The sequence below is a fragment of the Monodon monoceros genome, unplaced genomic scaffold (genome assembly GCF_005190385.1).
Source record: "Monodon monoceros isolate NGI ecotype Baffin Bay Population unplaced genomic scaffold, NGI_Narwhal_1 Super_Scaffold_19, whole genome shotgun sequence".
NCBI classification, from domain to species: domain Eukaryota; kingdom Metazoa; phylum Chordata; class Mammalia; order Artiodactyla; family Monodontidae; genus Monodon; species Monodon monoceros.
Genome location: NW_021703775.1, coordinates 49604595 through 49621502, shown reverse-complemented (window position 1 = coordinate 49621502; position 16908 = coordinate 49604595). Strand labels below are relative to the sequence as shown.

Genomic DNA, 16908 nt, shown 5'->3' with positions numbered 1-16908 from the left:
CTGTATAATATTCTAGTGATGTACGATTGTGCAAATATTGTGATGTTCTGTTATTTCCAGGTCTTGTTGTAACAGATAAATCTGTAGAGATTTTATTCATCCCTGTGTTGTTTGCTTCTGTTGAATTATTTCCTTAGATTGAATTCCCAGGAGTAGAATTGCTATGTCAGAGTATAACAAATATCTCTGAGTCTTGTCTCATATTGCTTTTTCTTTTTTAAAGGTTATAACAACTTAGATTCTCACCAGAAATGAATGAGTATACTAATTTCACTATAGCCTCATTAGTATTTGGTGATAGGGTTTTTCTTTTTCCTTAAAAAAAATAGCTATAGGCTTCTCTGGTGGCACAGTGGTTGAGAGTCCGCCTGCCGATGCAGGGGACACGGGTTCGTGCCCCAGTCTGGGAAGATCCCACATGCCGCGGAGTGGCTGGGCCCGTGAGCCGTGGCCTCTGAGCCTGCGCGTCCGGAGCCTGTGCTTCACAACGGGAGAGGCCACAACAGTGAGAGGCCCGCGTACCGCAAAAAAAAAAAAAAAAAAAAAAAAAAAGCTATAGAATAATATCTTAAGGTTGCTTAAATATTCATGTGTTTTATTATTATGGAGCTTTAGCAGTTTTCTGTGGCTTTAGTTTACTACTTATTTTCTCATCTGTGAGTTGTGTGTTTTTATGTCTGCCCATTTAATGGCTTGATGTTTTTCTCATACATGCAAACAAGTGCCATTTTATAAAAGAAAATGTCAACCTTTACATTTTTATATTTTGCAAAGCTATTTTTACAAATCTTTTGCCTTTTAAAAAATTAGGTTTGTTTGAAATTTTAGTGTATTATATAATTAAATCTTTTGTTGGTTTAAATTGAGAAAGTTATTTGATTAACGTTTTATTCTCTTATTTTGCTAGCTTTCTGTATTGTGATTTTATTTCCCTATTGTGGTGGTCAATTTTGGTATGTGAAGAAGGTGTGCTCTGATTAAGTGAATAGTAATTGGGAGGAATTTATATCAATCTCACTTACTGAAGTTTTAAAAATCTTGTCTTTTTTAAAAAATTAGGTCTTTTCAATAGTTCTTAATGTCTATAAGGATAGGATTCATTCTTTTTAAAAAATATTCTTTCATAATTTGTCTGTTCAAGTTTTAGTCATTTTGTTTCAAAAAGGGATTTCAAGAGCTAACTTTTCGAGATTCCTAAGATGGATCCTTGATTTGGGCAAAAACTACACATTCTGTTACAGTCTTTAAATATTGCTTAGGGAAAAATATAAATAAAAATAATGAATACTGTTAGGGACAAAATTATCATCAGCACTATGTTTCATATGAATAATTTTTCTATATCCAGAGATCTAAGCTCCTAATAAACAGAACTCTTTATATCTGTTAATATATCTGTTAATATATAGAAACTCCTTATACTATAGTGTGACTGAGTAACTTATGGATAGTGAATCATTTAACTCAAAACATTAGTGAATTTTAAATTAAGCAAAATACTTTCATGACTTCCATCTTTACCCATCATTGATAAAATTTAGCTACTCTTTGTTCTGTCTCTAGGTGGAAAACCATGAATTCCTTGTAAAACCTTCATTTGATCCTAACTTGAGTGAATTAAGAGAAATAATGGATGACTTAGAAAAGAAGATGCAGTCAACATTAGTAAGCGCAGCTAGAGAACTAGGTAAGAATGGGTTCTTGGAGATTTGAATAATTCTTTTGTCTACATAGTATCCATACTGGAGCCAGAATTGCTTTCCTAGAAGACACAATTGATCTTGCCACTTCCTTGTTTAAAGTGCCAGCCCCCTTTTCTACTGAATAAAATTACAGTCACATAAAGTCTACATACAGGGTTCTTTACATCTGGAGCCTGGCCTCCCCTTCAGATTCTTCTCTTACTAATTTCCCTAATCCCACGTTCCTGCCAGATAAATCACCCTACATGCCCTTGCATCGTGTCTTTTAAATAAGACCTGTTTTAAATGTTACCGCCTCTATAAGCCTAATTCTACTAGGAATAGTTCATTGATTTGGCTTTGGGGTTCCCAAGCACTTCATTAATATCAACTTAAAAAAAATTATTAGATTTAAATTCCCTGGATTATCAGTTCCCTAATTAGTCTCACACTGTTTTGTTCTCTTTTGCTCTGAATTTATAAACCTCTTTGTTCTGAGCATCTCTCACATGTATGTTGAACAAATAAATCTTAGCATAGTAAAAGACCCCTCAGAGCAGCAATACTCTTGTATATGCCCATACCAACATATATAAAAATTTTTACAAAAAGTTTCCTTGGAGAGTCCTTATATGAACTAGGTCCTAGATTTAAGAATCTTTGCCTTGAAGGATATTGAAATTTACCCTCCTCATTTCATAGATCTCTCCATGTTCTCTCTATGTCTCTTTCCTCTCTGGTCAAGTGAGGTCTGTCTTTAGTTGTTTGCTGCTTCTAACATTCCATAGTCATGCTTTAGCAAATAAATTTGTAGATAGTATCTCTCTCTTCTGGTTTGGGGTCTAAAGATCACAATGATGAATGAGATTATGAGGACAGGACAAACATAAAAACTCAAAAATCTTAGGTGCATAAAGTCTAGCTGATTGGTCATTGCTTGTTTTGTGAAGCTTGTATAAGCACGAAGTATATGTCCTAGTTTTTCTAGGGCTTCATTGTCAGAGTCTCAAGTTTTTGTTTGGAAAGTATATTTGTTTTCTTTAATTATACTCTATTAGTTCCAGAGAAATGCTTTGGTTAACTAAAGAACCCTCAGCAGAACTCCTCAAGGACAGTGACCATTTCTTATCTACCCTCATGCCCACAGCATCTCAGAACAGTGTGTGTTACCCACTGCTGGTGCTCTGCAGCCTTGGTTGGGTTTACCTAGAAAGGCCTCCGCATCAGAAGCTAACATTAATAAGGGGGTTTAAGTATTTTCATGTAGTTTTTTGAGTGAAGTAAGTGAAGTAGGATGTGCATCTTTCCCAGTTGGATAATATTAATAATTTCCAGTATGCTGTCATGTAATAAAAGTGTATTTTTCACTATTTATATTTAAGTGTTTTAAACACTTACATTGCAAATGGCTGTAGATATCTATGACATACTTTTTCTTTTTTTTCCTGATCATGAAGGCTTGGATCCTGGCAAACAGATTAAACTGGATTCCAACACACAATTTGGATATTATTTTCGCGTAACATGCAAGGAAGAAAAAGTCCTTCGTAATAATAAAAATTTCAGTACAGTAGATATCCAGAAGAATGGTGTTAAATTTACGAACAGGTTTGTAAGCCTATGTTAAATTAAGTCTTTACTAGTCCCATGAAACTATTCTCTGATGAAATGTGAATGTTCTAAGGTAAGGAAGTTTTACCGTATTTATTGTTAATATAAGGCATAAGATAAGATTGAAGCTTTTTTTCCCTTACAAGAGGTTGGTCAGGTATCCCAACACCACTTGTTAAATAATTCATTTTTTCCTCATTGACTGAAATGGCACTTTGGGTCTATTTTTAAGATTATTTTTTCATGTATGTCTCTTACCATCCTTTTATCAGTATGAAATACATTGTATTACATTTATTTTATGTTTCCATATCTATTACGGTTAGTTCCCCTTCATATCTCTGTTAGTTATTTTCACATTTATTTTTTCTGAGAAAACTTTGTTATCCTTGATCATTAAATTCTTCTGGTATATCAGTTGGTTGTATCATTTAGTTTAGGGAGATGTCTACCAGCCTTAATAAGGCCATTCATTAGACTACAGCTTTTTTTAAAAAAAAAAAAATGTGTTCCTTGTTGTAAAAAATCTTACCAGTTTTTTTCTGCGTTTTCTCTTGCTGATGTTAGGAAGTTCCTGAGGCAGATTATTCATGGGTGAAAAAAGAATTATTTAAAAATAAATCTTCTGTGACTGGTAGAGTGAGGGCATTTATCCTTTCTCTTCTGTAATGTTCTAGAACTTATGGCCAGCCTTACTCCCACCCTCCTGAATATTCTTAGTATTTACAGCTAACTTTTGTATATATGATCCTCTTTCCATTTATTTAGTAAGTGTTTTGAGTGTCTGTTACATGTAGACATTATTCTAGGTGTTCAGACAACCTAGTAATGAAAATAGTCAGTCTGTTTAGTTTGTTTCTCATAACAGCTCTCTGAGATAAACAGGACAGGTTAAAGTTCTCTCACTTTTTAGATGGAGAAACTGAAACTCCAGTTTCCCAGGATTGGACAGCTAGTAACAATAGATACTCTAACCTGGATCTTCTGTTGCCAGATTTATTAGTTGCTGTTTCTCAATCAGACTATATCCCTGATTCAAGAAATTTATATATGTTATAATTAACCAGTGGGTGACTGGAAGATGATTATAACACCTCAAAAGTTCAGTCTTACCTAAGCCAAAATATATATAGAGGTTGAACTGACCACAGTGGTTCCAAAAGTTGTGAAAAATTCATTCGTTCATTCATTCATTGCTTGTTGTCAACAGATTGCTTGCTGTGGATCATATAATTGTCCTTCTTAAAAACCTCCAGTGTCTGTCATCCAGAAAAATTTTAAATCTTTACTATAACCCGTACAATCTGATTCCTGCCCACCTCTTCTTTTCTGTCTGTCAGCTCTCCCCGTCACACAGCAGTCTCACTTTTATAATGTCTTTGCTTCTTTCTTTTCTTCCTTTAATTCTTTCCAGTTGCCTGTTTCATAGTCTTTTTGTGCCAATGTACCATTCTCAAGCTGTATATGCATGTTATAGCATTCGCTGGTTCCATCATGTTCACAATTATTGCCTTGATTGACTAATACCGCCCTCCTTCTGATAAGTACTTCCCCCTCTTTCTTGTATCCTCTGTGACCCCCTCATCTTGTCTTTTTGTTTTTAATTTCATTCCCTTCCTTTGATACCAGTGAATATTTTTTCTCTATTCTCATCTTCAGCAATTTTTATTTCAACCTTTAATTTTCATTTACTCTTCAAATTGCTCAGTAAGATTGTTTTCAAAACATTTACCTTACTTCGACAACTTTCAGTATCAAAGACCGTTTCCTACAGTAATGAGAGAAACTGTGTGTGGGGGTGTGTGTTATTTATTTTTAATCAAAAGTATAGCTGATTTACAATATTATATTAATTTCAGGAATACAGCATAGTGATTCAGTATTTTTATAGTTTATACTCCATTAAAAGTTATTATGAGATAATGGCTATAATTCCTTGTGCTGTACAATATATCCTTGTTGCCTTATCTATTTTATACATAGTAGTTTCTATCTCTTAATCCTATATCCCTAATTTCCCCCTCTCCCCACTGGTAACCACTAGTTTGTTTTCTATATCTGTGTCTGTTTCTGTTTTGCTGTATACATTCATTTGTTTTATTTTTTAGGTTCCATTTAAATATTTTAGAAAAGGTCACAGGCCAGAATTTTACTCAAGGGAATAATTGTTATAGCAAGAATACTATTGGTGCCATTGGGCCATTCCAAACAGCATAAATGTTAATACACTGAATTCCAGCCACATCCGCCCCTAATGAGTTGCCCATTTTCTACTGATATTTCGATTTTAATTGTTTTGATGCTTTATAGGATAATACTCTGGATATATTTTATATAGTGCACATTATCTCCAGTAGATGTTTTAATATTTTTAATAATACCATTATCTTGATTTGCAGTAAATTGACTTCTCTCAATGAAGAGTATACCAAAAATAAAACCGAATATGAGGAAGCCCAGGATGCCATTGTTAAGGAAATTGTCAATATTTCTTCAGGTAAATTTAATAGAACCAATACATTAAATGTTGAAGGTTTGTGGCAACCCTACCTTGTCAAATGATGGTTAGCATTTTTTAGCAATAAAGTATTTTTTAATTTAAGGTATATACTTTTTTGTTATTGCACACTTATAGACTACAGTATAGTGTAAATGTAACTTTTATGTGCACTGTGAAACCAGAACATTTGTGTGTTGCTTTATTGTGACATTCCCTTTATTGCGGTGGTCTGGAACTGAACCTGCAATATCTCCAAGGTATACCTGTAGTAGTCTTGAAAAAAATGTTTAACCTGGGGCTTCCCCGGTGGTGCAGTGGTTGAGAGTCCGCCTGCCGATGCAGGGGACACGGGTTCGTGCCCCGGTCCGGGAAGATCCCACATGCCACGGAGCCTGCGCGTCCGGAGCCTGTGCTCCGCAACAGGAGAGGCCACAACAGTGAGAGGCCCGCGTACCGCAAAAAAAAAGAAAAAAGAAAAAAAATGTTTAACCTGAATAGTAACAAGAAGAAAAAAAATTGGATAAATTTAGATTGTGGGACATACTTTTTAAGGCCTGCACTCTTTAAAAATGTCAGTGTCATGGAAGCAAAGAAGGAATGGGCAGGTTCTGTTCCAGATTAAAGGATACTTAAAGTGACAGAACAGTCAAAGGCAGAGGATGATCCTTGATTGGATCCAGTACTAGGGTTTGGAATTGGGGACTAGCTATAAAGGACACTATTGGGACAAATTGGCAAAGTTTAATATGAGATAATATGATATTGGTGTCACATTTCTTGGGTGTGCATAGTGATTAAGTAGGAAGATGTCCTTGTTCTCAGGTTATGTGTGCTGGATTATTTAGGGGTAGTAAGTTATTTAAAAAGTATAAGCGTGTATAATTCTGTAAATTGTTTTACTGTTACGAATTTTTATAGTAAATCAGAAAGAAACATAAAACTTTTAAAGGGTTTTAGTATACTTTATATATTTGTGTTGAGATGAATGAGATTTGTAAAGATTACAGTTTTGCTTGGTGGTATCAGATTGCTGTAGCATGGTAATCTTCTAGTTGAATTATGTTCCTAGCCTAGATTGCATTTGTAAGGACCCTAAAAAACACTACATATATTCAAACTGGGAGTCTTCCCCCAAAATAATATTAACTAATATTCATTAAATACCTAGTAGCTTAAAGCTGCTAGATTTTAACATTTAAATTGAAGGTTTTGTATTTGGATTCACCTTGAATTTAAATGAAACCTCTTCTTGGTCTAATACACACATTATAAACTATGTTTATTAAAAATGTAATAGATCATTTTTGTAATTTATCTTGCTCTTAAACCAGAAAAGGTGATGCTGTGAAGAGCCAGGTGTTGTGAGATACCAAATATAGACTCTTGATTAAGAGGCTTTTGGTTTTCTTTTATTATAAACCTATTCTTGTTGGTATGTTAGAAATTTTATGAGTTAAAGTAATTATGAAAGTGCTCCACTAATATTTAAGTAATTCTCACAGGTTCCTATTGCTATATGGTAGGGTAGTATGATGAACTCTCCCCCTCTCCCCCACTTTTTAATATGTTAGGTAAAACAGGAATAAATTTAAAAGTGGTTTAAATTCATAAGTTAATTTTTATTTTCAAAAAATATTTTATCACTTTTATGGGGAACAGGGGAATCAGAGATTAGTCAGATTTTCTGCCATTTGATTAAACTCATAATGTTGTATTTTTCTAAAACTAAACAGTGTTCTCTTGATTGTCTTTTGAAGCTTTTGACACATTGATGTCCATGTGATAGTTCCGTGTGAGCCATGTGTCTGTTATACCAGCCCCTCCAACCTATTAAAATTTTAGAATCTATTCTGAAAATTTTGACCATTTTTATTGCCTAATCATGCTTTGCCTAGCATGTGTCAGGGACTGTTTAATGTATGTAATAGCTTTTAGTTTTACTGCTCTAGCAGAGTGGAATCTTGTTGAAAGTGTTTTAAGAGACAATTATGGAACTGAATTTATGCTAAAATTTAACTGCATGGGAGAAAAACCTCAAGTAACAATCTTGACAGTCACATTATATCTTATTACCTAGTGGTTTGCACGTTTCTTAGGATAATTGTGAAATGCCATCCTGGTTTCAGACTCTTAAAATTTAGAATTGTGCCTCACATATCACTGCACCCTGCTTTTCTTACCTTATCAATATATCATGAAAGCTTTTCCATAGAAGCTTTTTCTTGTTAGTTTTTTTTTTAACCTCTACCTCATTTCCTTATATAAGCAGCTATGCACATTTTTTTTTTTTTTTTTTGAGAACAGGCCATTTATTTTGTAGAACATTTCTCAGTTTGAGTTTGTCTGATGTTTCCTCATGATTGTTTTCAGGTGATACAGTTTTGTCTGGAATACGCAGACGTTACTGTTGTCTGTGGATTCATATTAAGGGGCACATGATGTCTTTTGCCGTATCATTGGTGATGTTAACTTTTGCTGCATGTGGGTTTCTCTAGTTGCCGTGAGCTGGGGGCTACTCTTCGTTGCAGTGTGCAGCCTTCTCGTTGTGGTGGCTTCTTTTGTTGCGGAGCACGGGCTCTAGGCACGCCGCCTGTAGTAGCTGTGGAACATGGGCTTAGTTGCTCTGCAGCATGTGGGATCTTCCTGGACCAGGGACTGAACGGTGTCCCGGCATTGGCAGGCCGTTTCTTAACCACTGCACCACCAGGGAAGTCCAAGCATCTATGCACTTTTATATTTTAATGGATCTTGGTAAGGGAGGGCATCATAGTCTATTTTTGAAATCTGTTCATAGTAAGGGAAAATGTGACAACACATTTTAACCTCATGTTAAGTTTTAGGTGTTCCTTTCATGTTTAGTTCTGGCAAACCTCGGTTAGTTTTTAAAAATTATATAAATTAGGAAATGGTTTTTGAATTCCCAAATGGAGGAGGGTTGAATTTATTCTTACAGCTGCTTATATGTACTTTTTCTTATCCAATATTCCTGTGTACCTTTTCTGTTTTTATATAGGCTATGTAGAACCGATGCAGACACTAAATGATGTGTTAGCTCAGCTAGATGCTGTTGTTAGCTTTGCTCACGTGTCCAATGGAGCACCTGTTCCATATGTACGGCCGGTCATTTTGGAGAAAGGACAAGGGAGAATTATACTGAAAGCATCCAGACATGCTTGTGTTGAAGTTCAAGATGAAGTTGCATTTATTCCTAATGATGTTCACTTTGAAAAAGATAAACAGGTGTTCCACATCATTACTGGTAAAAAAACCTAGTTTATGGGCTTTTTGCGGGTAATGTTTCCCATTTATTATGTTGGAGTGGAAATATATTTTAAGTTGATGAAGAAAATCCTAGTCCTTGATGTTAGAAAAAGAACGCTCATTCTAGTTAGTAGTATATTAATAATATATGAATGAATGAATGAATAAATAAATGTATGTGAACAGAATGAAACCCCTGTTCCAGGGGTTCAGTGCATTTAAAAATGAACATCTCTTCATCCTCCAAGCTTACCTTTGGGCCAAACCTTTCAATAGTGAGGTCATTGAAAGTCAAGCAGAATTAGGTGCTAGAATGACCTCAGCTTAGGGTAGCAATTCTTTAAAAGACATGAAACTATATTCATGTGAAACTCGAAAAAAGTAGACTTGTATATAGACTAAGGTAGCTTGTCTCAAACTAAAGGGGTTTGAGAGATCTTAACGAGATTCTAGAAAATAAAAGTGTTAGGGTGCAGGGGTGATAGGAGTCTTTGGGCAAATGTGTTTGGGAAACAGTCAGTGATTGTATTTTATTTCCCCAAATGGATTTTCAAGTTGTTCATATAATCTAACACCATTAGTCGGTAAATTGCACATTTTCCAAAAGTAGGGTCATGTCTTTGGGTTTTAGTGTGGAATTTACTTGATTTGAAGGATTTGATCATACTGATTCATTCTCTGATAGATGCATTTATTAATGAATTATAGTGTTTAGTTAATTAATCAGTTAGGCCTGTACTGTTTTCTGAATGTCATAAAATTATCCTGCAGGTAGCTTTGTGAGCTGTGGGGAAGTGGTCTGTATGTTCTTTCTAGACCATAGTCAAATTATAGGTAAGATATATTTTTCATGGGTCCTCTTGAAGAAGGGCACAGCATAGGCTTGTCTGAAGAGAAAATAGCATTGTTTCAGGGACTAGTATAAGGCAGGAACTCTGTTCATGCCTTTGGGCAGCCTGTGGTCTGCTTCTTGTATGTCATATCACATGACCTAGGTAATTAGTCACCGATGTGCAATTTAGGAGTAATATTCAATTTATTAGTAGCAAAAATAAGTTAATAATCTTGCTTGTTGATATCATGTTTTGTAGGTCCCAACATGGGAGGTAAATCAACATATATTCGCCAGACTGGGGTGGTAGTTCTTATGGCCCAGATTGGGTGTTTTGTGCCATGTGAGTCAGCAGAAGTGTCCATTGTGGACTGCATCTTGGCCCGGGTAGGGGCTGGTGACAGTCAGTTGAAAGGAGTCTCCACATTCATGGCTGAAATGTTAGAAACTGCTTCTATTCTCAGGTGAGTTCATTTCCCAGTCTCCTGAAAATAGAAATGGATGTCTCTGTCCTTTGAAAAGTAAATTTGCAGGTTCATCTATAAAACATCTGTGATCTTTTATCTAGTTTAATAGTTTTCCTGTGAGCTTTATGCACTTTATATTATCTTAAAAGGGTGACTGGCGATAGTTGTGGAAAGCTTCTTTGATTTTTAATGTTGTCTTCTTAAGGTTTCTGGTAGTTGTTCACCTTATGAATCTCCCCACTGCCATGCTTTTGCTTACGCTGTTCACACTACCCGGAATGGTCCTTCCCTGCTGTTTACCCAAGTCCTTTCTAATCTTTACAGGCCCATAATGACAGAAATTCTACTTCTCTGATGACTTTCCTTGTCACATGTGCCTAAGGTCATGGATGTTTCTTCGAACTCTTTGACATGCCTGTAATTTATTAGCTTTTAATTTTAGAGTTTATGAAATCTCTTGTCTTTATTTCATTTTTAGGAGCTTCTTTGAAGACAGGGAGGCTATGCCTTCTATTTCTTGGAGTCTTCTAAAGTACTTTGCATATAGTAGATCCTTAATAAATTATGCTTTGATTATTGTTTGTGGGGAATTATAGAAGTGATACAAATGTTCAGTAATTAGTCAATAAGTTAATATGCATAACTTAAAAAATTAAAGAAATAAGCAAAAGGTGTCAGTGGCATTTCATGGAGAAAGAAAGAAATGACCAATAAGCACATGAAGAACTGTCAAATTCTCTAATTAAAAAAAAGTTCCCCTCCTTTCATTTGGTTAAAGAGAAAATAAAATGCTAATATCTGGTGCTGGTAGGGCTGTGGCAGGCACACAGATTCACGTGACCACCAGCCGTGTATGCGAGTGTTCGTGTCACCACACCCTTGTCCCATCTTCTTGTGGCATTATTTTTTTTAATCTTGACTGATTTGATTGTTAAGAAATGAATGATAGCTGCTTTATTTGGAAATTCTTAGATTACAGCTAATGAGATTGGTAATTTAAAAAATATTTATTCACCATTTGTTTCCTCTTATGTCAGTTGTTTGTTCATGTCCATGCCCATTTTCTTACTGAAGTTTTAGTGCTTTTCATTGACCTTATTGAATTTTTGTATATATTAAGATAATTAATCTGTTACATTTGTGGCACATCTTTCCCATTGTATTGCCTTAATTTTGTTGTTTGCATTACCACATGCTATATATCATGGGAAATTTTCATATAATTATGTGTTTCAGGTCTGCAACCAAAGATTCTTTAATAATCATAGATGAATTGGGAAGAGGAACCTCTACCTATGACGGATTTGGGTTAGCGTGGGCTATATCAGAGTACATTGCAACAAGGATCCGTGCTTTTTGCATGTTTGCAACCCATTTTCATGAACTTACTGCCTTGGCCAATCAGATACCAACTGTTAATAATCTACATGTCACAGCACTAACTACTGAAGAGACCTTAACTATGCTTTATCAGGTGAAGAAAGGTGAGTGCATACCACTGGTGTACTGTAAATTCGGTGTTCCTATCCTTGGAATCATTAGTAATTGCCTTATTCTGCATTAGGATGAATTATTGATGTTTTTACAGAACACATTTACCTCTTAATTTACAGACTGGGGACAGGGACGTGGTATGTTATCTATATTTCTATGTGTCATGGTAGAACCACTCATTTTAAAAAGGTCACAGAAAGACTGATCTGCACTTTTGAACATCGTCACAGGGGTTTTGTTCTACCTCCCATGGCAGCATGTTTTCTTGTCAAATTAGCTACTTGATAGTAACAATAAGCTTTGAAGTTCTGAGGCTCTAGGTGTTACTGTTTAATAAACTGTCATAATCATCGGATTATATTTTTAAGAATGTGTTATATAACAGGTTCATTTAAAGCTGGGGTCTCCAGAAACCTTGAAATTGTTAGTAGTTATCAGGTAAGGAATGACTTATTTGTTGGCATTTCATCCTTTGAGAAAAGTTTGTCATTAGTGGACCTGGCAGCTAATCAGATGACTGCGTTGATGAGATTAACATACTGTAAAGTTTTTATTGCTTTAACATTTCACCAGTCGTCAGAATAGCTTTTTCAGATGGCTCTCTGATTTTCCATGAATGCATTTTTCTGCATCAGTTGGTTGCACATAAATGAGATTATTTTTGATTCTTTGTTGCTTATGCTTCTTAGGAATCCTTCTGAGTTACTGTTTGCATTGTTGTTGATAGAGAATATAGATAACTCTTGGTTGGACATGGCATTTAGCATGAAGTTGAGGTTTTGCTTTTAAAAGGTGTTTTGTGTGAGAAAGAAATGGGTTCAGGGCTTCCCTGGTGGCGCAGTGGTTGGGAGTCCGCCTGCCGATGCGGGGGACACGGGTTTGTGCCCTGGTCTGGGAGGATCCCACATGCCGCGGAGCGGCTAGGCCTTTGAGTCATGGCCGCTGAGCCTGCGCGTCCGGAGCCTCTGCTCCGCGGCGGGAGAGGCCACAGCAGTGAGAGGCCTGCGTACCGCCAAAAAAAAAAAAAAAAAGAAGAAAGAAAAAAGAAATGGATTCAAAGTATTAAAAAAGACCAGGTGAAATTTGGAGACGATAGGAACAGGTTCCTCCTTCACTAAACATCCTCCTTGGATGTTTATCAAACACTTGCTTCTATTTTACTTTTGTTTCTCTAAGCTGTGCAGAATATCCAGCTCCAGAATGCATGGGATATATAACTAGGCTAAAGGAGAATTTACGGTTGAGGCAAAAATGGGAGCTCCATGATGACACTGTGAGCATCACTGGTATTTAACATTTGGAAGGAATGTCTTAAGTCAGTTTATTTTCTGCAAATGTGGGTGAAGTTAACATACCTAGTCTAAAAATTTACTAGACTAGATTTGGGTCAAAAATTTCATTGTCATATGAAATACATTTTGAATTAAATACTCCTCCTAATTGTGACACTTTACATTTATCTTTTTTTTTCCACAGTACTTTAGTTCCTCCCTTATGAAATGAGAAAACCTCAGAGATATTGTGTTGATTAATTTTTCTTCCGATTCAGATATTTGTCTAGGCTTTTGAGGACTATCTGTCAAGGCTTTTCTCTGCTATTTTTATTTTTCCTACTACATTTGTCGAGGATACAATATAGCACTGTGTGCCAAGTTATAACCACTTTTCACTGGAGGCTTAGTTAAAATTTCCTTAAGTTACTCTGAAACATTTGGCTTATGTATTTGAAATAATACAAAGTTAAGTTTCCTAATGACAAAGTGAGAAAGTAAGTTCCATTTGCATAAATTGCTGTCTCTTCCTACCCTGCCCCTCACACGCCTCAAATTTCTTACAGGTGTCTGTGATCAGAGTTTTGGGATTCACGTTGCTGAGCTTGCTAATTTCCCCAGGCATGTAATAGAGTGTGCTAAACAAAAAGCCCTGGAACTAGAGGAGTTTCAGAATATTGGGAAACCACAGGAATGTGATGAAATGGAACCAGCAGCAAAGAGGTGCTATCTGGAAAGAGAGGTTTGTCAAATTATTTTTGTAGTTATTTTTTTCCTGTATGATTCTAATGTTTACTTATTGAACATTCATTATTGGTTTCCACTTACATTTCTTTGCACGGTAAAGAATCCATCTGTATCATTTTGGTTTCACCACTGCACACATCTGCACAATTGAAAGATAGCATTTCAAGTACCAGATTTCAAAAGTAGGAGGATAGGAATATTAGTGTAGGTTAAAATACATAATTCAAAGGAGTTATAGAGGTCCATGCACATCTTTGATTACTTGTAAACAAATAGATCGAGTTCAGTTAAATTACATATTTACTCAGTGCTTAGCTAAGATGATGAAGAAATGAACACAGTTCCTTCCCTCCAGTTGTTTAGAAACTAGTTGGGCAGGTAGTAATAGTGAGCATGTCATAGAGAATTATGACAAATGTTTACTCAGGAAAGCTCTCTGTGGGCAGGATGTTTCAGTTCTTGTGGGAGCAGTGGATCTTAAGTTAGGCCTTCTGAGTGGTGGGTGAAATTTAGATGTTCACACAGAAAGGTATAAGCATATGCCCAGTGGATTTTTTAAAAATTAAAGGATTATTAGTTTTCTGTAATAACGAAAATAAAAGAATCTTAATTTACATCTAGGTCCTGGCAGCACTTACTGTGATTATGCATTGTGACAACCTCTTGTCACATTGTTAGCTTTTTAAAAAATTTTTTATTTTTTTAATTTTTTTTGCGGTACGCGGGCCTCTCACTGTTGTGGCTTCTCCCGTTGCGGAGCACAGGCTCCGGATGCGCAGGCTCAGCGGCCATGGTTCGTGGGCCTAGCCGCTCCGCGGCATGTGGGATCTTCCCGGACCGGGGCAGCAACCCATGTCCCCTGCATCGGCAGGCGGACTCTCAACCACTGTGCTACCAGGGAAGCCCACATTGTTAGCTTTTACCTGGTGAATTTTTTGTTGTTCTTACTTGAAGGATAGATGATGTTACAATAATAGATGATGTGTATGGTTTTGGGGCTTAAAAGATAAGGTTTTATCTGTTGTACCTATACAAGCAGGAGATATGTATTATAACTTGTTAATAGTTTTAAGTAGGGAAGGTTGCCATCCTGGATATGAAACGGTCTTGGTATCAGCCCCACAGCTGTCCATGATCCAGGATTAGGTAGGCTCCTTTGTGTAAATAATTCCTAATTAGAATAGAAGTCATATACTATTGATATTATTAATTACAATGAATTTTTAAAAAATGTTAAGCTAAGGGAGACATATAACAGAATTATCGATGTTAATCTAGATTTTATTTTTTGGGAAAAAGAGGCACTTGTTATTTAATAGAGATGTGTTTCTTCTCTATCGTATCATTTGGATTATCTACCTTTCACCTCTAAGGTACATATTACTAACTGGCTCCCTGGTAAAAAGCAGACTTTTCAGTTCAGCTTCACATGCAGTAATAAACATTATATCCTTTGTCAGGCACTGTTCTTAGCACTTTGCACTCTTTAACTCTTTAATTCTCACAACAGCCCTGTGTGGTTGGTAATATTATTGTCCCCATTTTACGGATGAGGAATGTGTGTTAAGGAATTAGCCCACGGGTCACATAGCAAGTAATAACCATGTTCTTTAGAATGGCAATAACTAGGCAGTAAAATAAACAAAGAAGAAACATCCCATGTGTGTATGAGTATTAAATTTTCAGTGACTGTTTATGCCTTATAGTGTTTGTAAACCTTGAGTTCTTTTTCCCCCAGAAGGTTAAGTTTATATATTAGTTATAAAAGCTGAGGGATTTGGGAACTACTAAAATATTCAGTTTCTTTGGCATTAGCAGCTGAAAATATATTTATAAATATCCTTTTAATGACTTGCTATGAAGAAATACAGTCAACTAAGGCCTTTGCTATAAATTCTAGATGATGCACACTTAAAACTTAAAGAATGTTGTTTAAATATTGGGTGGAGTGTTTAGATTGAAATTATAATGGGGCAATTCATTACTATTTAATGTGACTTTTAGAAAAGTCATTTTAAAGACTAATGAAATGTTCACATGTTTTTCAGCAAGGTGAAAAAATTATTCAAGAGTTTTTATCCAAGGTGAAGCAAGTGCCCTTTACTGAAATGTCAGAAGAAAACATCGTAATGAAGTTAAAACAGCTGAAAGCTGAGGTGATAGCAAAGAATAATCGTTTTGTAAATGAAATAATTTCAAGAATAAAGGTAACTACATGAGTAAACTCCACTAATGGAATGAAGATAGTATTGATAAGCTGTTGTCTGTAATGCTTTTGTACTGTTTTATATTAGCCCTTTTTCCATAGTGTTAGCAATTGATGTCCATGGGATATCAGGTTAATAAAATACTTAGTATACCTTGCTCTACCTGAGTATATTTTCAAAGATCTTTATTTTGAAAAATGAGAGCTGTAACTGAGGAATACTTAAATGGACATGGGCAATAGTAGGCAATATGTTGAATTTTATAAATAAAGTCATGTAGTTTTTAGAATTTGATATGTGTTGTATTTCTTTGTGATAAGACTTTTACACATATTCCCGAATGGTACGGAAGAAACAAGTAGCCCAGAGACTTTGTAAAAAAGTAAGGGATCTTAAAGCTAGAAGGAAGCATGGAACCCATTTCCAGTGATTCCCCACAGTGTCCATCTGTTGGCATGAGCCAGGTTGGCTGCATATGTGTTAGCCAAGGAACTTACAATAAATCCAGGGTCCTAGTGTGATCCTCCAGCCCATCTGCCATTCTCCCACCCCAAGTTTGTGATGAGATTTAGAAATCTGGGCTTTAACAAAATCTTTCAGATTGAGAATGCTGATTTAGTATACCTTTTTTTTTTTTTTTTTTTGCGGTACGCGGGCCTCTCACTGTTGTGGCCTCTCCCGTTGCAGAGCACAGGCTCCGGACGCGCAGGCTCAGCAGCCATGGCTCACGGGCCCAGCCGCTCCGCGGCATGTGGGATCTTCCCAGACCGGGGCACGAACCCATGTCCCCTGCATCGGCAGGCGGACTCTCAACCACTACGCCACCAGGGAAGCCC

At 36.0% G+C, this 16908-nt stretch overlaps 1 protein-coding gene across 1 annotated transcript in view; it reads left to right on the top strand.

The window, feature by feature from the left end:
* The window catches only part of MSH2 (mutS homolog 2), a 68829-nt gene extending 52463 nt beyond the window's left edge, over window positions 1-16366 (top strand). The window contains exons 9-16 of the mRNA XM_029231551.1: window positions 1564-1687; window positions 3140-3290; window positions 5693-5790; window positions 8807-9052; window positions 10146-10350; window positions 11590-11837; window positions 13685-13860; window positions 15914-16366. Of these exons, the coding sequence (XP_029087384.1) occupies window positions 1564-1687; window positions 3140-3290; window positions 5693-5790; window positions 8807-9052; window positions 10146-10350; window positions 11590-11837; window positions 13685-13860; window positions 15914-16084 (1419 nt within the window). The 3' untranslated portion in view covers window positions 16085-16366. The remainder of the gene's footprint in view (window positions 1-1563; window positions 1688-3139; window positions 3291-5692; window positions 5791-8806; window positions 9053-10145; window positions 10351-11589; window positions 11838-13684; window positions 13861-15913) is intronic.
* Window positions 16367-16908: the final 542 nt, after the last annotated feature.